The sequence below is a fragment of the Hetaerina americana genome, unplaced genomic scaffold (genome assembly GCF_022747635.1).
Source record: "Hetaerina americana unplaced genomic scaffold, ioHetAmer1.1.p SCAF_6, whole genome shotgun sequence".
Taxonomy (NCBI): Eukaryota; Metazoa; Arthropoda; class Insecta; order Odonata; family Calopterygidae; genus Hetaerina; species Hetaerina americana.
Window position 1 is genome coordinate 72,780,709 of NW_027287205.1, and position 25,758 is coordinate 72,806,466.

A 25,758-nucleotide genomic window follows, 5' to 3' on the forward strand; every position below is an offset into this window, starting at 1 on the left:
CAGTCATATAGTAGTAATGGACCGGCTTTGCAGCGCCCTCTACCTATGCCGCGGTTGACATATGTCCAAGTATTGGATGTGCAAGCACCAAAGGAATAATCGTGTGCCATACTCGCTCTCATTCAACGCTCCACCGATGTCAGTCTGCGGAAATCGTCCAAGCTGAGGGGTGGGGATGGCGTAGGTATCCCTCGTGTGGTTTGACGAGAGGGACGCATGCATACGTATGTATGTTCCTAACTACGCACAAGATTACAAGTATACTAGTGTTGTGAAGCGCGTTCTACCGCTGCTTAATAAAATTGTTGAAAAATCGTAAAGATCCTTGACAGTATATACGTAACCGCTGGTTTTAAAAAGTCAGCATAAAAATAAAAACGAGTTATAAATAGTTATAAATGTACTCATTGTAAGATTATACTCTGAGGATAATTGGACGGTTACCGCAGTGCTTCGGTTTTATGGAAGATTTTGGAGGACTCCTATTCGACTCTCGCTGGACAATGGTTTTACCAGCCATTCTGCTGGATTCTTCAGGTCAGAATTGGGCTGACCTGAGGACACCATTTAGTTAAACGGCAATTCTATTGTGCACATGAGACCGCACGATGGGAAGAAATTCCTGAAAACCGAACTCCTTCATCGTTAGAGAAGTTATTTTCTGAATTACGTACCCGAAAAGAGACCTCGACGTAAAGAATTCTGCAGAAACTGTCCTTTAGTTCTTTTCGTTCAAATTTCCTTTCTAAATTTTCTTCGGCCCGTAAAAGGTTCTCAAAATGTGGTAATGGGTCATCTCAAACTGCCTTTTATTATTTTCCACAGAATTCATTCTTCACCCATTTTTTTGCGGAACCTCGCTCTATAATAATCTATCATTATTGCCACAATTCCATTTCTCCGAATATTTTATGCCCCGCAAGATCAACCGTCTATAGCAGTTCACATGCGTTGATTAGTTGACCCAAAATGTATGCATACCATCGTGAGGAATTTTAAATATTGAGATTTATGTTTCGTGATGCCAGTTGAATTTTCTCTTCGAAGGATTTCCGCACTGGAGAGATGTCCATAGTCTCCGAATTACCTATGACCATAGTTTTGTCTTCGGATATCATTCTTCCCAATAGGAATAAATCTTCCGCATCTCCCTTATTTTCATCACCTGCATAGAAAACCTTCCTGGAAAGGCTGAACAGGGAAAAGAACTGCTTCGTTTTACATGTGAATTTCAAATTCTGTAGGACTTTTAAGTGATGTCGACATTCATTTATCAAGCCAACCTTCAAGTTTATTACTTTATTTGTAAATAAATAATGAAATTCCCTTGGTTCATTCCTTTTAACTTTTCAGCTCGTAAGTCTTAGATTTCTTTGCAATTTTATTTTTTGGGGGTGATGGTTAAACGAGAGCGAAGCAGTGTTTTTGAGGTTGTACGTATGTATGCTAACCATACCCGTCACCAGTTGTAGGTTGAATCTTTTCTAATGCAGTCAAGGTATGTGACTATTCCCATATTGGGGGCTGGGAAATTCCGCAAAGGACTAAGAAGCTTGTGTCTAAACAATACCTGCTTCTAATTTGGGACTTTTATGTATGGTGCGGTACAAGTTTGACCTACTATTGATCACAGGTGCACGGGAAAATATTATAGATTGTATCTGTTAATTCCACTACGCACGTGTACATATATCATATTTGTAGCGGTTCAAAAGTTATTTCCAGCCAGCCGGATAGGCAAGAGAGCATCGTCTGAACCTGATGGGCCAAATTATTTGTCAAATGCTTTCCAACTTGCCTTTGAGTTCCTATAAACAATTATATAGAGACAAACGTATTAAACACTTTAACATGTATTTGCAGTTATCGTTGCTCGTCATTCGTGTCCAGTAATTTGGAAGGGAGTTGATTTATTTGCTTATTGTATTTTCGTGCCCCCAGGCTGAAGTAAAAATGAGCCATTCATAACTAATAATGTACAATCATAGGATTGATTCCACGTATAGTTGCGTGAAAGTTAGCAAGTTGGTAATTTATTCATAACTCCAAATTAAGTTTCGTTTCATCGGCTACAATTTTATTCATAACCTCGCTCTACTCCCTGAACTGCCGAGCGCCGATCGTTATAGATTTATATCATAGTTTTATCTCATTACCAAGGTGATGTTTCTTCACCTCTATCATAAGGGCTAGAAGGCTGCAACTCAGGGTGCCAGCTGACGAGGGCCGTCCTAAGTTAGTGCCTCCCTAGGGAGTCAAAGTTTAGAGGCGATAAAAGTTCGATCATTAACACGAGTGACTGCTTAACTAATTGATCTCGGGAAAGGGAGTTGCAGGCCTGTACTGAGTTGATGCACCCCTGAGGAGGGTGAAAAATTCGAACTAACGCGACGCGGCTTATAGTGTAAGAGCCTACATTAAAAAAAGGTAAGGCATTAGTAGCATGCCTATTATAAGTTTAAAATGGACTTTGAATAAATTTAGCTTGGCTTTTTTGTGGAAAATAATTTTGTAACTATACAAAAAAAGAATTATGAGGGATGTTAATACTAAGTGCAGCGTAAAATGGCATGCAATTATGTTATCTTCAACGTCTTTCGGAAGGCAATGCTATATTTGTTTTACGTCCTATACAATCGCATGCATGTTTATCAGGATATATATTATATAGGCATTAGAATTATGATGCATAGTTTATCAGTTGGTTAAAATAAAACAATGGAAATGCTTGGTTGCATTCTTGGTATGATGTCTTAATTTGAATGTACTAGATTTAAACTTTGTTACATTAATGCCACAGAAGAAGCTACTCTAAATTATTATTTGATTAAAATTTTGGTGGCTTTTCGTTGTGAAAAAGTTCGGGGGAAATGGAATTAAGGAATGAAAAATAATTAAAATTTCAAGACGAATAATCTGCCCCTCACGTCGAGGGTAAGCCCTGAAGACCCAACCCAGATACAAGAGGATTCAAGTTTCATTTGGTAGCAGGCGCTGAAATTCTGGTGCTATTTTCGTTGCCCTATCCAATCTAAGGTTTATCAATTATTTGCGGAGTGGCGCATTTCATTACTCACTTGTTGTAAAGGACGATGTCGGGAAGCCAGATGTGCTCTGATGGGACGTACAGCTCCGTAACTCCGCCGTATTCCGCTGGATCCCACCGGAACTTGTGGTCTTGCCACTCCTAGAGAGCGAGGAAACAAGAAATTAATGAGTTGGTGCCATTACTATCCTCTCGAAGCAAAATGAGGGGCAGGAGGAAGGTCACCTTAGGGCTCTACTAGCATTCATTCGAAAAGGGAAATTCATGATTCTATACATTTTAAGGTTGCTAATAGAATTTATATTAAATAAAGATTTATAATATAACAAACTACGCAAGTTGAGTTGGCCAACATTGATTAACAGAACATCTTATTGCATCGTACCCTACATTCAGTGCTATGAATTTTTAGTTTGGTTATTAAAAACATTAATGATGTCCATGTGCCGACCTCGGTTACGAAATATTATATACTACTCCGTTGCCCCAATATTGCCGCCATGCATATGAAGCCACAAAATGGTCAGGAATATAATTGGGAGTTACTTGCTAGTTTATTTGCTGTAAGATATGAAATACGCTAATGAAATATTTAAGAGATTAATAATTTTCTCATAACTCTGAATGCGCTGCTCTTGTAGTCGAAATATAAATTTTAAAAGAGCTCTGCAATGAAATAATGATATTAAACATGTTCCTTTAAATGAGTTTGTAATTTTCCTTAGACTAAAGTCTGTGGAAAATTACAATAAAATTTATCATTTAATATGGACATCAAACAATTCCGCGAAGTGAAGCCTGAAAATGTGAAGTATATGTTCCTTTTAAATTGTTGGTAAATGAGAAGGGTGGTAAAGGAATGTGAATTTACCATTTTGTAAAATCATTTATTCCATTCAAAAATTAAGCTTGTAAGAAGTTTTGACCAACTTTTATAGCCAAAGCTGATTGTAGAACAAGTTATTTATCCAGGTAGTTATTCATTGCTCTGATGGTGGTGACTTGTGTCCTAAAGCGTTCCAGACTGGTTCCTATGCCAATGGTCAATAAAGAATGAAAGGTTAATGGAATTATATGCTTCAAGGTGATATTGTAACTTATCGTGAATTCATTATGTTTCACATTATTAAGGTACACTTTTTCCATTGGAACCTGTGTGTGCCTATTCAAGTGCTTTTATTCTATTTCATTAAATTTCATTAGTTCAATAATTATATTTGGTAACTTTTGCTCCAATCTTTGGGGTTTAAGTATACTCAAGCCGATATTTTTCTGCGGTGGTTCTGAGCTGTTGAACTACGTGTATTATTGATTTTTAATACTTATTACAGATATATAGTATCATGTCTCCTTTAGCTACTACCATTCATAATTTAAAAAGGACGTTGGCTATTGAATTCGAAGGTTGGCTTTATAGTGGGAAGGTTAGGATAGAATTGCGTTGAGTAAAGAATTTGGAAAGAGAAGGGAAATGATGACAGGTGCTCAAAGTGAAGAGCCAAGAAATGTTTGGTAAAGTTGGTCGGCATGATCTTTTGAAACAAGAGGATTGGCAAAGATTAGAGACTTTTCAGATGTGGTCGTAGAGAAGAACTGAGAAAATTATTTGGACAGAGAGGAAGACCAATGAAGAAGTTTAAATATGGTAGGAGAGAGAAAGTTACTTGGTAAAATTCGGAGTAGGCAGAGGAAATGGGCGGAGAAGATATTGAGAGGTAGTGGAATGTTAAAGAACGTAATAAAAGAGATTATTTGACGTAAGAGAGAAAGAGAAAGGAGGAAACGGCTTTTGAGATGGCATGAAGGCCGTAAGAAAGTACGAAGAACTGGAGAAGGAAATTACGCTTGGAAAACTGGAGGAAATCCTTGAGATAGAAATTTAGTATGTGCATTGAAGTAGTTGGAGACATGCCGTAACCCGCCTTTAGTAAGTAGATTACCAATTTCGGAGAGAACAGACCAGACTAAACCTTGAAGAAAGTTGCAGGAACCCCGAGTTAACTTTTAATACCGAGGGATTTAAAAAAAATTCTGCCCTCTATTGAATGATTAGACCGCCTCCAAGTAAACTTATAGAAACAGGCTCCTGGAATTATAAATCTTAGTATGTATTAATTTTGTCTTTACATAAATTGGGTTTGTTACAACAACAATTTTATTTACCCCAAAATATTTGCAGATACGCTTGTTACTAAGTTTTCCTCGGTTAGAGCCAATGTTTTAACACATTGCAATGCGCTCGCATGGTTAATCGCAAATTATGACGTGGAATTAGGTAGAAAATGAAGAGGTTTTCTTTTAGAAATCAAAGAAAAGGGTGCGATTTGCTACTTGGGTAAACTTAAAAAAATCTAACTTCAAGGATTAAAGGAGTTCAGCGGAGGGGGGATAGATTGGTCAAAAATTGTTATGACCAACGCAGTAGCGTAACTACTTTGCTAGAAAATTTAGGCTGGGATTCCCTCAAACAGCGGCGTTTACTATATAGATTAAACTCATTAAAAACATTTGGAGATGAGTCCTTTTCCGATGACATCAAGAAAATAATACGAACCTCAGCGTATTAAGGGCGGAGGGATCACAAATATAAGATAAGAGAGATTGACTGCAAGACTGACAGGTTTAAATGGTCATTTGTCCAAGAACAATAAGAGACCAGAATGCTTGTAATCGAAATCCCCCACTAGTCGGCTCGACATAATAAGTATTAACCTACAAGGTAGCGACTGCGCATAGTTATACTAGTATATTTATTTATTTTTTTGCAGGTTCCCCCTACCTTTCCCCATCCATTTGAAAACCCCTAACTCCCTCATCCCTTACCCTTTCCTCCTGGTGCCGCACCCCCTGCCACACACCTTTTTGGTGGCTCGCAGGGTATAGATGTAGATGCAGGGGAAGTCTCGTTCTCAGATCTCCCTCTGAATGATACAACACCTGCCTCAAATACCGACTGTGAATTTTTTTCTCTCCTTAAAATTTATGAACTTCACACTTTGAGCTGGTTTCACCAAATTAGCTGATGGCTGTGGAGTAGACATGGGATGTCATTTATAAAACGCTTTTGGAAGCGAAAATATCTTGAGTAACTTTTCTGGGAAATGTTTTCTGAGTTTGCTCTGACAATGTGAGGCTCGACATATCTGAGTCGGCAACATGAGGTCTGCTGACTGGCAATGCAAAACGACTTATTTCCAACGATCACAAAATTTGATATGAAATATTGTACTAATTCACATTTTTAACGTTAAATAATATACTAGGACCATGTTTAGAATAGGGAAATTAGCAAATATAAAGTGGGAGATGGAGAGAAGAAGTAAATATATTTTAGGGCTGTGAGAGGTTAGATGGAAGGATAGTGGGGATGACTGGAGTAATAGTTATATGGCAATATATAGCGAAAGGGAAGGAAGCCAGCGAGGGGTGGCAATAATATTGAATAAAAAGGTAGTCAGAAGCGTAGTAACCATAGACCAAGCGACTGATAGAATATGTAGAAGCGGGACCAACGAACTTAGTTCGGGTACACGTACCACCAAGAAATGATAGGGCGGAAGAAGTCGATATGCGATAAGTTAGCGGAAATAGTCACCTATGTCCCTGGAGGGAAATATTTGATAGTAATGGGTTATTGGAACGCGACAGTGGGCGAAGGAAGAGATGGTGAAATGGGGGGCCTCATTCGTTCTTTTCACTGTTTTTATCTAGTTAACGCAATGCGCACTGAAGACCCATCTCTTCCAGCAATCTGCGCCCCCGGCCACAGCCGTATGTGACACTTCAGGCGCTCTTCGACTCCTGGTATAATCATATTGTAAAGATAATCCAATTTTTTAGTTGTTCGGCGACTTTTTTTGAAACCTTGTAATTTTTGTAAAGGATGATGGGTGAAGATGTCGTAATTTGCAACGGATTTTTGTATCTCATAATTCTTCATCTTAAGGTAGTACACGTTGCCGCGGTGCATAAAAAGTTAAAATTTCATTGGAACAAACTTAATCTCAAATAATAGTCTAAATACTCATATATCGAGGAAGCTAATCAGTAAATTTTTTTGGCCTCTTTACAGAGATTACGGTGGGCGGTTTTGCTTATTTCGGTATCAGTCCCAATTTGTTACGAGCCAGGATTTGAATGATCAGTTAAGCGATCGCGGAAAGGAACGAAGAGAATGGAGTGACGAGGAGGGTCGTTGAAACTCCAGCATAGCGGCCGATCAGAAGAGTTTTCCGTCTCCATTAATGAGACCTCCATTCTCCAAAGAGTTCGTGAGTTTCACTTTATCTTTGTCTATATTTTGCACCATGTATTTTTTTAGAAAAGGAATTTATGTGGCATTTATGGCGTAATATTCCACCATTGAACATGCGGATGTGTACATTTTACGTATAAATGTGTGTGTGGTGTGTTTATGGAGCCTTTAGTGTTTGTCCTTTTTAGTTTATCTCATATTAACATGCAGAGACCATTTTTACAGGCTATTCATGTACCATTGGGGAACTTTCGGGATATTTGTCTACTTATTTATTCACAACATGCAAACATTCCTGGGGATGACGGTTTTTTTGTGGTTGAAGTCCCGTCCGCAGTGAATACAGGGCCGATTCGATTCCTGATGAAAAGAATTTCTGTGCAATTTTTCGGTTCCGTCGCTGCTGACAAGATTATAAGAAAAGATTAGACAAGATTGTAAAACACTGGAATAGTGCTTAATAAGGAAGATGATACGATATGAAAACAAATATGAATGAAAAAGGGATTTGGACCAGTTAGTTGAAAGCAATTATCCGTATACCATAGTAAAATATTTACTCATATACCATAGGGTCTGAAATAGCTTAACCATCAGGGCGCTCGATGGAAACCAGTGAAAGCAATTAGAATAAGAGTAAAGAAGAGAGGCCAATTGAAGCCCGTGCGAATGCGTTGAATGTACTTGTACTTGAATCTTTTTCATGTTTTCTTGGTTTGAAGGTCATTTCCTTTGATAAGTACCGTAGTGAGGGCTAACATTTATGATCCTCAACTCCTATCTAAAGCTAAACTTCTCCAGCAAAGACTCATCTACAACTTGAAGCTGTCGTGAAACAACACTACTACATTACGCTACGTAATTTTTTAGCGCTCTTATTTATCATAGTAATAAGTGACTGATTTCCATCTGGCGACAGCAAGAAATAATCGTAGTAATGCCGCCGATCATTTTATAGACGGTGGAAAAGTGATTATTCCGCATCATAACATTTACATTTTTGTCAAAACAGTCTCAGAAATATTTACCTAAAGTTTATATTTTAATTGGATCTTCCTGTAATCTATTAATATGCCAGCTTTATTTGGTTAACTCTTATCAGGACACTCATAAACTAAAAAATATGTTGAAATCGTTTTCGTATAGATGCATCTCTGTCGTTATTTGTAGGATGAGAAAAAAAAAGGTTTGAAAGCTTATTGTTCGCTAGTTTAATGGTATATTATATAGTAGTTTAATGGCTAGTTTAAAATGTTTGACGAGTGATGGAAATGCTTGGCTCTCCACCTCTGGTATATCGAAAAAATTGAAAAAATCATAGGGGTGCTATTATCAGAGTTAGTAGTTAGTAATGATATGTACCCGTATTATGGACCGACAGAGGTAGAAGTGACCGGCCATCGAAAAACTGCCCTCCTGTGGTCGTAACTTGGTCATTGACAATGTTTTGCCTCAAAAATGAGGCAAAATGACAGAGGTAGAAGTGACCGGCCATCGAAAAACTGCCCTCCTGTGGTCGTAACTTGGTCATTGACAATGTTTTGCCTCAAAAATGGATTCTCTGGATCAGGAAACCTCCATTGTAGAGGTACAAAGTGAAAAACTCAAAGCATGCTCCGAGTCTAGCCTGCGTTGTAGCTAACGAAAAAATAACATAAAGGAAAAAAGGATGAAGTTAATTAAATAATATGTGCTCAGCTTTTGATGAGATAGGTCGGGCGGGCAAACATTAAATTGACTACTGAAATTGTGGTCATGGAAAAAGATTTTAATTTCTCCAATGTACGGAAAATTGTTGGATTAGATTCTTTGACTCACCTGCAAGGGGACTACTAGCAAGAGAAATTGAAACCGAGTTTTGGCTCAATTACTTCCCATCCCACTACTCAAGCTCATGCTGAAAATCCTCAGTGGGAAGAAAGTGCCCTCTCAAAATATAAATTGTCTTATTGTTAGCCATCTACGGAAAACAAAGCAATTAAAGCCAGTAATGAAACGAAAATTTAGGTCATGGAAATTCTCGACCCTTAAAATGGGGAATCAAATCTAAATGGATAGTTGCATTTAAAAATAACTTTGTAAAAATTGAGTCTGATTCTCCGTCTCTAGATGGATCAACTCACTAGATGAAAATCCCTGGCAAAAAACAAGAAATAGCGACTAAGCCATCACTGAGGATAAAAAATCAAAATGATTTAGTAACTTCTACATTTACACTACATCTGCACAAATGCATATCCCACGATTCATCAAAATAGTGTGGGGAAGGGGGTGCAAGCACCAGATGGGCTGGGTAAGAGGTAAAAGGGGAGGAAGGGAGGGAGAGAAGGGGAAGGGCGCAGGGGAAAGATATTCACTGAAATATGAAAAAATGCAAATTTATATATATTCTGGCGGAAAATCTGGTCCTAAACAAGTGTTAATTTCACCCAATAAAGAATTTGAAAGTATTTGTGAATTTGTAAAAATGAACCGCAAACGATAGACGATAGATCTCCCATAAAACATACGATGTATATATACTATATATATACATATATATATACATATATATATATATACATATATATATATATATATATATATATATATATATATACAGGGTTCGTCCGGAAAATAAGTGTACTGATTTTTTCCCGCCACTCCAGGCGCGCCCAGCACCGCTCTGATGGGCTGCGATTGGAGGAAGGTATGTTGGCAAGCGACGCTGAAAAAGGCAGTCGGCTCTGAGCTGTGGTGTAGTGAGGAGCTCTGTTAACGCGAACCTCCACGCTCAGCCCACGTCACGGAACGCGATGCCGAAGCAGCGTTATTCCATCAAATTTGCGGTAAAGCTTGGGAAATCGTCTACCGAAACTGTCGGTATGATTAACCAGGCTTACGGGGAGTCAGCCATGTCCATAAACATGATCTTTCGGTGGCACAAGATGTTCGTGGAGGGCAGAGAAGAGGTCGACGACGAACCACGGCCTGGACGCCCATCAACGACACTCACCGACGAAAATGTGCGATAAGTTCGCGATGTACTGAACTCTGATCGTCGTCTTAGTGTTCGGATGATAGCAGAGCAGTGTAATGTGCCAAAAACAATAGTGCACGAGATTATTAGGGAGCAATTACAGATGCGAAAAATTTGTGCAAAGTTGGTGCCGAAAGTGCTCAATGATGATCAAAGACTCAATCGTTTGGAAATCGCGGCACAACTTACGGATCACTGCAAAAATGATCCACATTTTTTAGAGAACGTTGTTTCGGGTGACGAGACGTGGATCTTTGAGTACGACCCGGAGTCGAAGAGACAAAGTGCGGAGTGGCACACCCCATCATCACCCCGTCAAAAGAAAGCTCGCATGAGCAAATCTCGGATCAAGGCGATGCTCATTGTCTTTTTTGACAAAAGGGGAGTCGTCCACTACGAATTTGTACCTGAACGACAAACTGTAAATGCTGCATTTTACGTCCAAGTGCTCGACAGGCTTCGAAAACGAGTCGCCCGCGTCCGGCCAGCGATCAAAAACATCTGGCGGCTGCATCACGACAATGCGCCGTCTCACACCGCGCTTGTCGTGTCGGACTTCTTGGCCAAGCACGGCGTGGCAACGCTGCCGCACCCGCCCTACAGCCCGGACTTGTCACCACCTGACTTCTTTCTGCTCCCGAAGATAAAGAGGAGTTTGAAAGGAACGCGATACGGGACTTTGGACGCCGTCAAAGAGGCCGTGACGACGTGTCTTCGAGAGGTTCCCGATGATGCCTTCGCGGGAGCGTTCCAGGAATGGGAACGCCGCTGGAACAAGTGTATCGACTCACAAGGGTCCTATTTTGAGGAATATTAGCTTAAGATATGTAAAAGTGTAATACATTTTTTTTCCTGAGCTCAGTACACTTATTTTCCGGACGAACCCTGTATATATATATAAAATTATATATATATATATATATATATATATATATATATATATATATATATATATATATATATATATATATATATATATATAGTATACACACACATGTTAGATCATTATTTGAAATTAGTAAGGGTGACAGCAGCATCACGGATTGGGTAATGAAAGTACATCCTTTCTCAAACGGCTTTTGAAAACTAGCAATCCCTTATAGATTTCGGTATTGTAGTTGTGAAGGAATATATTCGACTTACCGGGTGTTGCAAATGTCAGTGACTTAGGAACACTGTGAACGTATTCAATACGAACAATGCGATGGTACACGTATTTTACATTAGTTAGCGATAAGTTATGATAATTGCCAAGCTATACCAGATAGATCGAAAGGTAGGAGTCAGACAAAAGGGAGTTTACGAATTGTCTGTACCTCAGTAAAGTGGTTGCAAAGGTTTCTGACCACAGTGAGGCGGCCATTTAAGTCATGCTGTCAAGTTAATAGCAATATTGAGGAAGGCAGCGGGAAAACACCCGAATCATCTTTTCCATAATGATATGGACGGCAGCTAAGAGAAAATGAATATTCCCGGCAACAATGACTATCGTGCCAGGCTGCGGGGGTTAAATGATCTCCACGGTCGTCACTACGCGATATTCTTGCCTAGCCGAGCTGAAAGATGCTGAAAAGAAGACGCAGAAGAGGACCACAACGGTTGGCATGGGGACTTAGAATATCAGCACGGTTTTAAAGTCAGAGAGGCTAGTAAACATTAAGAGGGAAATATAAAGAGGAGGTATAGATATATTAAGTTTGTGTGAGGCGAGATGGAGAGAGCAAGGAGTACTGGAGGGATACTTTACAGAGTAATTTACAGTGAGAGGGACAGAAATGTGAGAGACAGCCAACCTAGACTGGTCGTAGCACTAAAGAGGAAACTGGGGTAGAAATTTATATCTTTAAGCTCAAGTAAGGTTTTAAAAAATGGGCGTTGTAGTTGCTACCGTTATTATTTTATTCATAGGGGGTTCCCGTCTTATCTCCCGCAAAAATTTTCTAGTTTCATATAGACGAAATAATGGTATATAAACCGAATGCAATTCATTCAATTGACTTTGATTTATTAGATTCTCTCATAACGACATTTGCAGGAGAGTTTTGTTAGGATTAGATATTGTGGAGGATTTATATTATTCGCGATATTGAGTTGCGCTGCCATCCCTTGGCAACAACCGTGTGATCGAAATTACCCGCAATTGTGTAAAAATACGTCTTGACTTCGTTGACTGATTGGTGTGTGGTAGCCTTGAAAACCAAATACAGGGCAATCGAAAGATATATATTCAAATATGCGCGAGTCATAACGGCCATTCAAGCGTTCCAGCGCCCAGTTCCACGCCTAGCACCCAGTTTGGGGTAAGTTACGGCTATTCCCTTCATATCTCTGCGCGTTTTGGTTGTGTAATTATCAAACCGTCTGCGTGCAGCCTACTGGACGTGAATGATTTCGTAAACACGAAGTGTGCATGAAATCCCCTCTGCCCTGCTTTTTCATATGAACATTGCGGAAAAAACTTAAATGGCGGAGACGCGTCCACGGGTAAATGCGGAAGCAGAAAAGTTTGGGGCGTGTTTGTGATGTGATAACTTCGATGTACGGCGTGCATGCCTGCATATCCAAATTTCCATCGCAGCGCTCGAGGGCATGGAAACGCGTGTTATGACTTCCGGAGGTACCTCGAGGGTCTTATGCTATCAGATAAACGGGAATGAAATTTGAAACTGTGCAATATTTTCGAGAGTTTTCTCGTTGCAGCAGCATTCCTGGCTTACATTACCTAAGGCAACTACCAGTTTGTCGTGTGAAGTAATTTGATGTAACCTGTGTGAGGGAATTTGATTGGGTTGCATTGACCTTATCCAATCATGCGTATCGCACGTTCATAGTGCGTTCGCGTACAAAAGATCCACACACCCCCTTCTTGATGGAGAATTCTACCTCTCACTTCTTTCTCGTCTCAAACCTTTCTTCTGGTTCCTCCCATAGGAATACTCAAACTACTTTTGATGAATATATGCTGTCTCGGGTATCCTACTTGACTATCGCATATTCGTTTGACTTAAGGTTATTTCTGTACTTGGGTTCCCCAAATCCAGTTTATTAGTTCTTCTACCGGACAAGTTAGGTTTTTGGATGAACACAACTACCAAATAAATATTTTGTGACTCCTAACAACAAAATTCAGCATTCTACTCTACATGAGGTCCCTCTTCATCTCTGAGTTCTTTCTCCCTCCCTTTATCCCGTCCAACATCCCTATCCTGTGCCTTCCCTTTCCTCGTTTGCCTAACATTCTCCCCTCAATTACAGTCTTCAACATCCCACTGCCGATCAATACGCCCCTCATCCATTTTTCCTGCCTCCATAGGATTCCTCCCAACGAACCCCTCTCTTCGCCCATCATACCAAGTACTGCCTCATTTGTTTTCTTCCCGGTCCATTTCACCACTTCCATTCTTCTCCACACCCACATTTCAAAAGCCTCCAGTCTACGTCTATCCTCCTGCTTCAATGGCCACGTTTCCGCGCCGTACATAGCTACGCTCCATATAAAAATTTTTACGAGTCTTTTCTTAACATCCTAACTCAACGTCCCCGTTAACTCCCTCCTCCTTGTGAAAGCCTCTTTGCCTAGCGCAATTCTTCTCACGTAACTACTACTTTGACCATTTTGGTCCAAAACACTACCGAGATACGTAAACTGTTCCTTCTGCCTTTTTCTCTCTGGAAAATTTCATGGCCTTTTCGTTACTTATATTGATTCTCATCCCATATACACCGCACTGAATTTCACTCAGCAATGCTTGCAACCCCTTGGCTGACTGACAAACTAAAGCTTGGTAATCAGCAAACCTAACTGATTTTACGAATTCCCCGCCGACTTTCATTCCTACCTCCAGTTCTTCCCATGCCGCTTTAATCATTTCCTCCACATATACGTTGAACAGCAACGGTGATAATGGGCAACCCTGCCGTACACCTCTTCCTAACACTGCCCATCCGGACTCCCCAATCCCCCCCCGCACCTGAGCAGTCTGAGACATGTACAGGTTGCGGATTAGCCTCCTTTCCCTCCAATCTATTCTTATTTTCTGCAATATACTCATTAGTTTTTCCCAATTCACTCTATCAAACGCTTTTTCGAAATCTACGAAACAGGAAAATACGTCTTGATTATAATCTAAATTCCTCTCGGTTAGTGATCTCATTACTGCAATAGCATCACGCGTACCTCTCCCCTTCCTAAACCCAAACTGATCATCCAGTAATCATTTGCCCTACTCTTTATACTTTCGCTGATAATTCTCAGAACAACTTTATCTGCGTGGGAAATCAAACTTATTTTTCTGTAGTCCTCACATGATGTAACCTTTACCTTTTTCGGAATGGGAACTAACACTGATCTCACAATTCATTTTGCCAGATTCCTTCATCATAGACGCTACGAATCAGTCCATATAGTCTCTTCCTTCGACATTTTCCTAAGCCTTTTAGTAGTTCTTCAGGAATTTTGTCTACATCGACGGCCATATTTAATTTATTCTCCCTTAATGCCCTCTATAACTCATCGTCGAGTATGCCCGGACCTAAGCTATCTTCCTCTGCGTCATTTTCTCTTTCTATGTCTAACCTTCTTGGCCTAAGTTCTTTACCTCACAATTCTATCTACTTGTTTATATTCCTCCCATCTCTCGTGAATATTTTGTTTCAATTATTATCTTACCCGACTTATCTCTAAATGTGATCACAGATCTTCCCTTCTTACTCTCCGATAAAGATTTAACCTTGCTGTGTAGCGTACCAATTTCACTCTTCTTCTGCAAACTCTCCATATCCTCGCACTGCGTTTTCCACCATACTTCTTTAGCTTCATTTGTGCCCGTCTCAATTCATTGTTTAACCCTTTGTACTTCTTTTTGCCTAACTCTGTGTTTAAACTACCATTTTCTTCTCTCATCTATATTTGTAATCATCTCATCCGTGATCCATAGTTTCCTTGTCTTTTTCCCATTAACGGTTCTTATGTTTCCTTTGCAGCTATCGATATCCCTTTTTGAGACATTCCCATTTTTCTTCTATAGCACTCAGTTCTTTACCGTCATCCATGGTTTTCTCTACTCCCTGCTGATACTCCTTCCTTGTCAATCCATTTTATGCTTCTACATTCCATTTCTCTACCAGCTGCCCTTGCGTTATCTTTTTTAAACGGACGCTACATCTGTTTATGACTAAATTCTGGTCAGAGTCCGCATCCGCGTCCGGGAAGTTGTGCGAATTTTTCGCACTGTTCCCAAACCTGTGCCTAATCAGATTAGAATCTAGCTAATACCTTTCTGAGTCACCTGGCATTTTCCATGCATACCTGTGCCTTTTGTGGTGTTTGAACCAAGTTTTGGTGATGACTAACCCGTCTCCTACGTAACTCAATGCTTTCTGCCCGCGATCAATCCTTGTGCCTAAACTGTAGTCTCCCACCTCATCACCATCTCTTCCTTCGTCTACTGCCTACTGTCGCATTCCAATCTCCCATCACTCTCACGTGTTTCCCTAAAGGGACAAACGCGATTATGCCCTCTAACTGATCGTATATCCTATCGTCGTCATCCTCCTAATGATTGCTTGGTGGCATGTATATCTGAACAATGACCAAGTTCGTCGGTTCTACTTTTATCTCTACCAGTAATACTCCATCCGTTACTTGCTATATGTCGACTACGAGCCACCCTCGGTGGCTCTCGTCTTCTCCGATGTGTATTACTAAATAGCTATCACTTCAGTAATCCCCGCTATCCTTCCATCTCAACTCGCATAGGCCTAAAATACCTATATTTCCTCTTTTCATCTCTCGCATAATATTCTCTAATTTTCCTGTCCTCAAGATTGTCCTAACATTCCAAGTTCCCATTTTAATTAATTTGGTCTTCTATCTCCTGTCTTCTGTCCTGCCTGCTGCCGGTTTTCCCTTGCAAGGATTTCGTGGGATGACGACCGCGGAAGCCTCCCCCCCCCCTTGCTGCCGGGCACGACACACGGCCGATTGGGCCGAGCCCCGTAGTTGCCAGGACTCAGAATCTCTGTATTATCCATCATGTTAATCTTGGGAATGATAATTGAGGTGGTTTCCCGTTGCCTTCCTCAATAGTGTTTTTAACGTGACACCATCACTTACTGGCCGCCTCACTGAGGAACAGACGCTGCGTGGACTACCTTTCGTCTGGCTCCTAACCTTCGACCTTTCTACCAGGAGCAATTATTATTACTCCCGCTAGCACAGCTCTAGGGATCATCGGAACGCACAAGCCCTTCTTCCACGTCAAGGCTTTAGTTCATGGGAGTGCCAAATCATGTAGTGATGCCAAAATCTAAATGAAGCTGGGGATTCAATATGGGAGAAATTAACTTTTTCCTTGGCAATTGGCAGTTTAAACTTTTCTCTTACGCAGTGAAGAGATTTTGGTTGCCCATCACGATACTTGCTTCGAAGTCGGGAGATTGGGTAGTCAGGCTTAACTTCTCCCACTTTCAACCAAAAGGCAGTTCTTGGCTATTATACTTTCAATGGGAAAGTACAGTATCCAAGAGCTCGAAGACATTTTTAAATTAATCTTGCAGACCAAAACACTCAAAATCTTAAAGACAGCTTTCAGCGTGAGAAAATTTTGGGTGGTGTTCTTGGATTATGATATTTTAGTTTAATTATCTGTATTAGTATTTTGAAATTATTCCAGTGATCATGGAATAAGTGAAGGATTCTTTGAGGGAAGGAGTTATTGCGAAGGCTAAGAAAAAGTTCATACTCTTTATGCTATTCCTTCAGTGCCCAGTTTGTATACAGTTCTTACTGCTTTTGATATCTGTTCTGTTGGTGCGAAAAATTTTTGCTTTGTCAATTTTCGAAGGGAAAGTGAAGGGCAAAGCATTTTTAAAATGCGAACATGCAGTATAAATTAAAAGTTATGGACTGAATTTTTTATAAATTTCATGTTGAATAAGGTTACTTCACCAGCGTTGTCGAAATCATACTACGCATTCATTTTATACTCTGCTGCCCTACTGTCGACCCCTCTTTCGTGCTGTGAGGGCGGTGTCACATGTCTATCAGTCGTCTCAAAAGCGGCCGGAGAGTAAATAAATCATTCCTTCAGAATCGGAAAGTTGCTTCAATTAGTTTACTCACGTGATGGTTTGATTTGAATTGATTCTTTCCTTTAAATCCCCTATCATTTCCGCGCCAATTAAACCCGACATTTCAATTCTAGCCAAATATGTTACAATGTTTTAATCTCCAGTTACGAGTTCCCAAAGTAAATAAGTCATAGAAATTGATCGTGTTTCGGCAGTTTTTAAAGTTGTTTTCTTTTGTTCTTTGCCTTTTGATTTGACTTTTTTACCCATGGGTTTTGAACGAAATTTATTCTCAAGGGTGGCTTCACAGCATTAATAATGCACTATAAAAAAGGAATCCGCATCATAATGAAAAATTCTAACCTTTTGCCACTCATATCTCTAAAACTAAATTATTAAACAATACGGTCTTTCCCTCTAAATATTCTGTCATATGTCGTTTCACCATCATTGTTAACGATTTGTACGTGTGTGTGTATATGTACACACACCCATTGGTTAGCAATGATGGTGAAACAACAGATATATATATATATATATTATCATATATATTATCATATATATGTGCACATATATATGCACATATATATATGAGTATATATGTCGTCATTAGACTGATCCGTCCACTGATGACGACGGTCGAGCCGTCAAAACATCAAAACCACGTATGTGAGTGTCCTTTCTTTGTGTTTCTGTTTTAAAAATCTACATCTGTTTATATATATATATATATATATATATATATATATATATATATATATATATATATATATATATATATATATATATATAACGATTGTCCGGAAAAACTCATACGAGCGGCACAATAATGGGCTGACACAACATAACACAAATAGAAAAGAATAGACACATATAAAAGAACACTTACACGGTAAATTGTTCGAGCTTTCGGCCCTCTCAGGGGCCTTCTTCAAGAGAGACTGGAGACTGGAGTCTCTCTTGAAGAAGGCCCCTGAGAGGGCCGAAAGCTCGAACAATTTACCGTGTAAGTGTTCTTTTATATGTGTCTATTCTTTTCTATTTGTGTTATGTTGTGTCAGCCCATTATATATATATATATATGTGTGTGTGTGTGTGTGTGTGTGTGCGTGTGTGTGTGTGTAAACCGTAAGCAAAATTATCAACCTGAAGGTCGGTTTGATAGGAGATGGAGAGCTCACCCAATAGCGTACCAAGCCCAATGGAGGGATTTGTCAACTGGTTCTTGTATAGGAAAAATGAATCGTAGGAATCCTTTGAAGAAGTGGCACTGATGACTCATTCTCCAACCCTAATTAAGTGTTAATTGTTAGGTTGAAGTCTATTCGGGTGAAGACTTTTGAAGTTGTCCTTCAGAAAAGTAACAGCGGCTGTGGTGATTGTGGAGACGTACACATTTAACCATGGACGCGCATGGCCGTCAATTTTGCCGGGGTGGAGGTCTTCCCGTAGTGAATCATAGGAAATCGCTTGTGGCAACAATTATTCGCGCCGTAGAAAAAAGGGGAAAGTATGAAAAGTTGCTGGAAAGATCAGGTTAATTTAAATTATCAATAGAAATGTTTCATGTTTGCGTTCAACATATATATACATACACGTATGTCACCTTCGGTATACATTGAAAAAATACTGTGGTGTTATTGCTTTCTATGCTCCCAATGTTGCCGAAAGACATTTTCGATGTCACCCCGTTTTTTGGTACCAATGTGAATATTAATTATCTGATAAATTCGATGAAGTAATGCACGTGGGTATTTTTGGGAGTCTCTTGAAACCTTAAAACTGTTGACAATCTCTCCCTGTTTGCGGTACCAATTGTAGAAGGTATATAAGATAATTTGTCGTATCAAAAAAAATACTGGGAAGGTGAACTTCTTCGTGAAATAACTTTATGACAAGGATAATAGAGCGGTAAGCTTGTATAAATGAAGGCATGTCTCGTAGATGAGAGTCACTTTGGCCCATGAATGGTGGTGAGATTAAAACACCATTGCCTGTAATGAAGATGAATGGGGCAGATGGCATAGGAATTCTCAGAGAGTTAATTTAGGATTATGGAAGCAAAAGAAAAATTATATTAGCTCTTTCGAAAAATTCATGAGGAAGAAATTTGGACCCAGGATTTTAGTAAATCAGCTTTAATTTTAATCCCGGAAAGAGTAAAGATAAGGAAAAATAGAGCCAAGCATTTTATTTTGCTCTTGGCGAAGAGACATCAACAGAGGATGTGGGAAAAACGCGAATTAGTAATCAGGCAAAGAACAGTTTTAGGCATGGAATTGAAAGGAGAAAACGGGTAAGGGGAGGAAAAGATAACGCATGATGTCAAGACAGTAATGAGAACATTTATTGAAAAGAATGTATAATATACTTGGAGCTGGGGTGTGTTTACTTACTTCATGGTCCTTGAGAAGTCATTCGAAAAATATCGTAGAAATAGAGTTGAGACATCGTTCTAAACAACGTAAATAAGACCAATGAAAATGAAGTGGATGAAAACGAAGAATCGAATCGGATTGTGTTAACCAAAGATTCCAAAGAAACTGCGGGAGATGCCGCAACAGTAACTTTTAACGGAGTCATCCGCTAATGTGCATTTCAATGCAACAATTTCAGAGCGTCGACCGACCGGATATTGAGGGATCTGGGTTCGAGTCCCAGTCAAGGCGAATGATTTTTACGCTCTGAAATTGTTGCATTGTTAACCAAAGATGCTAATCACTCTCGATTCGGGTCTTAACTTTCGCCGAGGAATACAATAGCCATCGATTGTGGCTAAGATCGAAATTAGTCGGGTGTTGAATTAGGTGAATTGGATTGGTGACAATCCGTCGTACAATGCATGCATTGCAATGGTTTTGAGGACATTGAGTACTTTTCTGTTATGTGCATGGGATGAAGATAAATCGTAAGGATAAGAATTAAATGGTGTCTATGTAAAGGAAGTGAGCAGAATAAACTGAACATAGAAGAGAAAGGAAATGCGTATGGCAGATTAGAACTGTTTGCATGCATAGAGCGGTATGTTGTAGTAAAATGGCAAGGTAGGAAGGATTACATTAGATAAAAATTCAGAAAGAGCCAACTCCTGATAGTACGCAGCGTTAAGTAAAGTAATGATGGTAAAATACAAATTTAAAGCATTGCTTTCTTTCCGAAATCCTATGCTTAAGGAGAGAGCAAAATTACAGGATTGCAGGGTTTCGGTGCACGGGAGAAAATAATGAGGGATAAATTAACTTGACCGTGAGTGTGACCATTACCGTACGAGTATGTACATGAGTACTAAGAAGTCTGCTATTAGTTTGGGGTGGAGAAGAATGTCGTGGCATTGAAGCGAAGAATACGTAAAATTGAATGGAGAGGTTATGTAGTCGTCGATGAATGTCGAAGACTGTCAGAAAATCATAGAGGAGTACGGAAAATATAAGCGTGCAATCTCATTGGTAAGTAAATTTAATATTTATTAAATTGTCACAGGAATTGATGAGTGATGCTTTTAACTTTCCAACAAAGGTAAGTAACTAACTTGGCTAACTTGTTGATGCTACATATGGGACGTAAATATTGCTTCAATAGTTTTATTATGAGAGTGGTTATCGTGTTTATATGAAACAATTCTTAGACATTATAATTTCATTTTAAGACCTAGACATTTTGCAGAAATATGTGAGTTCAACAAAACGAGAAATACCCGAAGGGAATATCTAATACAGTTTAAAACTAATATTATGTACAGTGTACGATCAAAAGATTCATAGGTATTAGAATAATGCTAAATTTTTCAGTTTTACTTAACATAAAAAATGTTCTCCGTTTTTTGCAGCCTTCACTCTACCTCTTATTCTTCCACTCTAGTGTGGACTTCCATATTTATATCTTTTGCTTAAGCCCAAGCCTCCATTGTTAAAGGAAAACCTATGCCAGTGCTGCTCCTAACTTATATGTACCAATATACTATTCAGAGTGATTTTTTTGCGGTTTAGACTGATTGAATCAGTCCGCTGTGCCTTGGAAAGCGGTCCAGGTTTTTGCCGTCACACCCTGATCGTCATGTACGTTTTGTCCCTTCGGCCTAATTTCGGTTGGCCTATTTGTCGCCTGCCTTTAGACTCGGGTCTTTTGACATCAACCCCTTTCGCAATCAGCCCTCTGTCGCCGCAGAATTCCACCTCCCCGAGGCAATGCTTTGACGCTTGGGTGCTCTGGTGCTCTGGCTTGGTCCTCCGGCCATCCATCAAAGTGGACACAAAAAGGAATTTCGGCAGTCGCAAGGGAAATAGAAAAATAAAGATAGTTCGGGAATCTTGCCCGTTTATTCCTCCAACACAGAGACCAACTCCCAAAGTTTTCAATCGAATAACTCAGCCGGACCGAGAGACAATGGGGATTTTAGCATTTATAAAGGGTATTCTCCCTGAGGGGCAGGGGCTTAGCGTCAAGCTGGGTGCCTGATAAATGTCTTTGCCTTAAAATATCGCGGCAGATATTGTTAGTATTTCGGAACGTGTTTGTCGCTATGCTCAAAGCAGTGCCCCTCGTCCCATTATTTTCACCATTTTCGTCATCCAGCAGTGTAAAAGGAAATGGAATAGCGCCGACGCATTGAAGGTGAACTTAGAAGACGGGAATGGGCTAAACATCTTGAAGGAAGAATGTCTATGTAAGAAAAATTTTTTTGACCCTCAAAAAAACGTGGCAATGCTGATTCTGACGAGTGAGTTCTCTATGAAGAGATAATTTTTCTTTGTCAGGATTCAAATACATATCTCCCAATTGCCGATCGGTTGTGCAACCATGTTCAATTCAATCACTTGGAAGATCTTGCTTTGAATTAAAGTGGTTTTTTATTTCCTTTGCGAATTTCCATAAATGATCTTTAAAATAATGGAAATTTTGACATTCAACACATACCGGAAAGTTTGGTGGCATTCTGGTACTTAACAGCAATTAAATGAAACGAGGTCCACTAAATGAAAATAGACCATTAGTTTTCATTAAAAACAATTTTTGCAATGTATTACCATAATAATGTTTAAATTCATATGAAAGAATAACGAAACTTTCAATTCTTATGCCAGATTAAATCATAGATTACTACCGTTCGCACATGCGGCTAACGATGTTATTTTGCGACATTAAGGTTTGGTTGGTAAGGGATTAGACAAGACGAGCCCCAGAGAGACTAGGAAGGGGACTTCATCAGCGTGTTCTTGCTGAAAGATTGAAAGGAGACTGGGAGAATATCTCATCGAAAGAATGTAACACTTCCAGTGTGCTCTTTATTTGAGTCAAGTTTGGGCCATGAATCATTCCAAAATTCATCTTCGGAAATCGGAATTGTTCTTACCATCTGCGTTGGTCACCATTACACCAGTCGAAGTTCTTAAGATTCTGCTGGATAGCGATACATAGAATAGCGAAAGCGAAAATGAGAAGGAAGTAATTTTCCTCGTTGTTTTCTCAAAGGTGGACATTCGGTTAGAAGTAGTTTTAAGAGATTTTCAAGGAATTTATGTCATTCGTAAAACCAAAAAGAGACAATTTTAAAACTATATTGACGTAAAAAAACCCAGCATAATCACTCCGATGCCGTACAAAATGGTACAAGCGGCTATAGAGGTTTTACCAAGACAAGAATGGATTCTGATTCCTGCATTAAAAATGCACAAATAAATGTTTTCCAGCACCTTGCTTAGCAAGCAACCAAATTAGTACAATGTTTGCAATTCTCCTTAGGCATAAAAACTTTTATAACTGCCCAAAATTAACCCAATTTCTTGAAATATTAAGTAAAAATTTAAAATCCTTTTGTGTTCCGTGATATGAGGTGCCACTTTCATTATTTCGCTCGCATTTTCATAAAAAAAGAATACCACTGAAATGCGGAGCAGAGCTTTGTGTGTGGAGGGGTGGGGTTTGAAGCTGACAGAGGATTTAAGGAGACGTTGTGAAAGTGGATGAGATTTAAGGGGGTAGGATGGATATATGGGATAGGTTTTGCTACCAGGTCCAGGGGCGTAGTTTTTCTTGGGGATTTATGCCTCAGGGGAAGAGGGCGAAATTGAGGTCTCTCCCTCAGGAGGTTGCGTCAGCGGCGACGGCGGTGGCCGAGGATAACCGGGTGGAGTTTTAAATGGGTTAGCTGAAGGTTTTAGTGTGGGTGGTGACCAGAGGGGAGGCCAGCGACACGGAGGTGGGGCTATAAGAAGGAAAAAATGCTTGCAGAGATAAGAGCGGTGAAAAAGAAAGAAAGATTGATGAAGGATTTTCAAGGTACATGGGATAAGCGGGTAAACTGAGAAGTTTATAACGAGGTCTTTATTCCGGATTTATTCTTTATTTGGTCTGTCTTTTTTATGAGTTTATAAGAGCGAAGGGTGTGGCCTACCTTGTGAAAAAATATCTCTGCGGTGATTTTTTATAGTAACTGCTTCGGTGCTGAGCTTGGTAGATGTTAGGCAGCGGATGAGAATTCAACCTATGTTGTTATATTTTTTAATGGAACTATTCCCGAGCATTTTATGGAGATTCATAATTACCACTCTATTTGTTGTTGTTGACATCAGGCGAAGTGCTGAAATTAGGTGCTCCTTTATTGTGAAAACATTCACTTGTTATGCTGTTTGTCACACTTCATGTAATAATAAAGGCATAAGAATTTGAATTTGTTTTTTTAGTGTGCAGTCGTGTTAGTGTTCCCATATGGAAGTAAACTTTCCTTTCAGCTAATGTTATAGAAATTAACAGAGAATTTATAATTTTTAATCCAAGATTACGGCATTACTTTTATGTAAAATTTAAGGATCAGTTTTAGAGATGGATTTATTGTAATGTACAGTTATTAATAATCTTATTTTAAAATATTTTTGTAACATTAACGAATTATACGTCTCTTATTTTTCATCTGTTTATACTATCGTAAGAATTGCACCAGAGAGGAGTTTTCAATGCCAATATGTATCGTAACTGAAAGTAACAAAAGAAACCACCGCCGTTTTCCGAAGTTTATGACTGGAAAAGCAATTTATTAATTATCTTAATACCAACACCTGAAGATGCGAGGTAAAATGAATGTTATCATACTATTTTTTACAATAAGTTACCATTATATCATTAAAATATCATTATAATTTCATGAGGATTCTGGTGAATTTTTATTTTTGAGGATACTTGCGGAAATATTTAATTGAAAAGTGGCTGTCATATTTAAATGGAATTAATTTATACTTTAAGTATTCACAGTTAACGAAAAAGTAAATGGAAGTAGTCGGCGAATAAGGGCGCAGGAGAACGCTGAAAGAATCTCTCTTTTGTTTTATGTGAGAAAACCTCGATCGTCGTATAGTTTGTTCTACTCCTCGATCTTCGTAGCCATTTGTGTGGTTTTACTGAGATTATTTTCACTATGCCAATAGAGAGACGTGTACAACAAGTCACATTTGTTAAAGCGGAGCATTCTCCTCTTAGGTAGCAAGTGATCACTCATTCTGAAACATGTTCATTACAATGTCGGCTGTTAGTATACGTATTCAATGCACCGTTAGGTGGGGCTTAGGAGTGTGTGCTTAGTCCATGAGTTCATTAAAACCTACATTGATTGGTAGAATACTGTTAAATGGATTCCCTTCTAAATTGGTTTGTAACTCTTCAGTCAAGTTTAATTTGAATGGTTGATTTACCGTTAAATTAATTATACAGTACTCGAAGTGCTTTAAGGATTCACTAAAATTAGGAATTGGAGGCAGGGAGGAATTTGTTGGGTTTGGTATCTCTTGAAGAGATGAAAAGAGCTCACTGAAACAAACCGGAAAGTTGGAGTTGCGATAATCATCACGCTGCTTGGTTAAAATTTTCGGAAGAATTATTTTTTATAATATTAGTCCTGTTCCAATAGTTCATATAACATTAATGCTAAAACAAATCCACTTCACTCTGTTGCATTGATTTTTTCTGTTTCAATCCACTGCGCTGATCTTTGATCTTGCAAACAAAGAGTCCTTTGCGGCGTTCGTAGAAAAATATCATATCCATGCAACGTAGGACTCACGGTACTCAATTACTCAGATGTCCCCTTCAACGCACTATCTGGGAGGGATAGGTGGGTGGAAAGGGATGGTCACTGGGAACGCCCTGGCAGGAGAAGGGAGTAAATGATGGCTCAAATCGTTACAATCGAATCGCAGTTACAGCCGTTCCAGTTTTCGGTCCAGCGGTCGGTAACAGTCAACCCCATCTGTCGTATAGTGTCAGCAGTGTTACACCAAAATTGTAGATAAATAGTGCCAGCGAGTGAAAAGTTTTTAGAGTTTTTTTTTTAACCCCCTAACCGGGTTCACGTGTATTTACGAACGCCGTCTCTCCATC

At 39.3% G+C, this 25,758-nt stretch overlaps 1 protein-coding gene across 2 annotated transcripts in view; it reads right to left on the reverse strand.

Annotated features, from left to right (window-relative positions):
• Positions 1-25,758, reverse strand: part of nAChRalpha2 (nicotinic acetylcholine receptor alpha2) — a 220,400-nt gene that overhangs the window by 14,979 nt on the left and 179,663 nt on the right. For both annotated transcript variants that reach the window (XM_071594283.1, XM_071594284.1), the window contains exon 3: positions 3,078-3,187. In XM_071594283.1, coding sequence (XP_071450384.1) covers positions 3,078-3,187 — 110 coding nt within the window. The remainder of the gene's footprint in view (positions 1-3,077; positions 3,188-25,758) is intronic.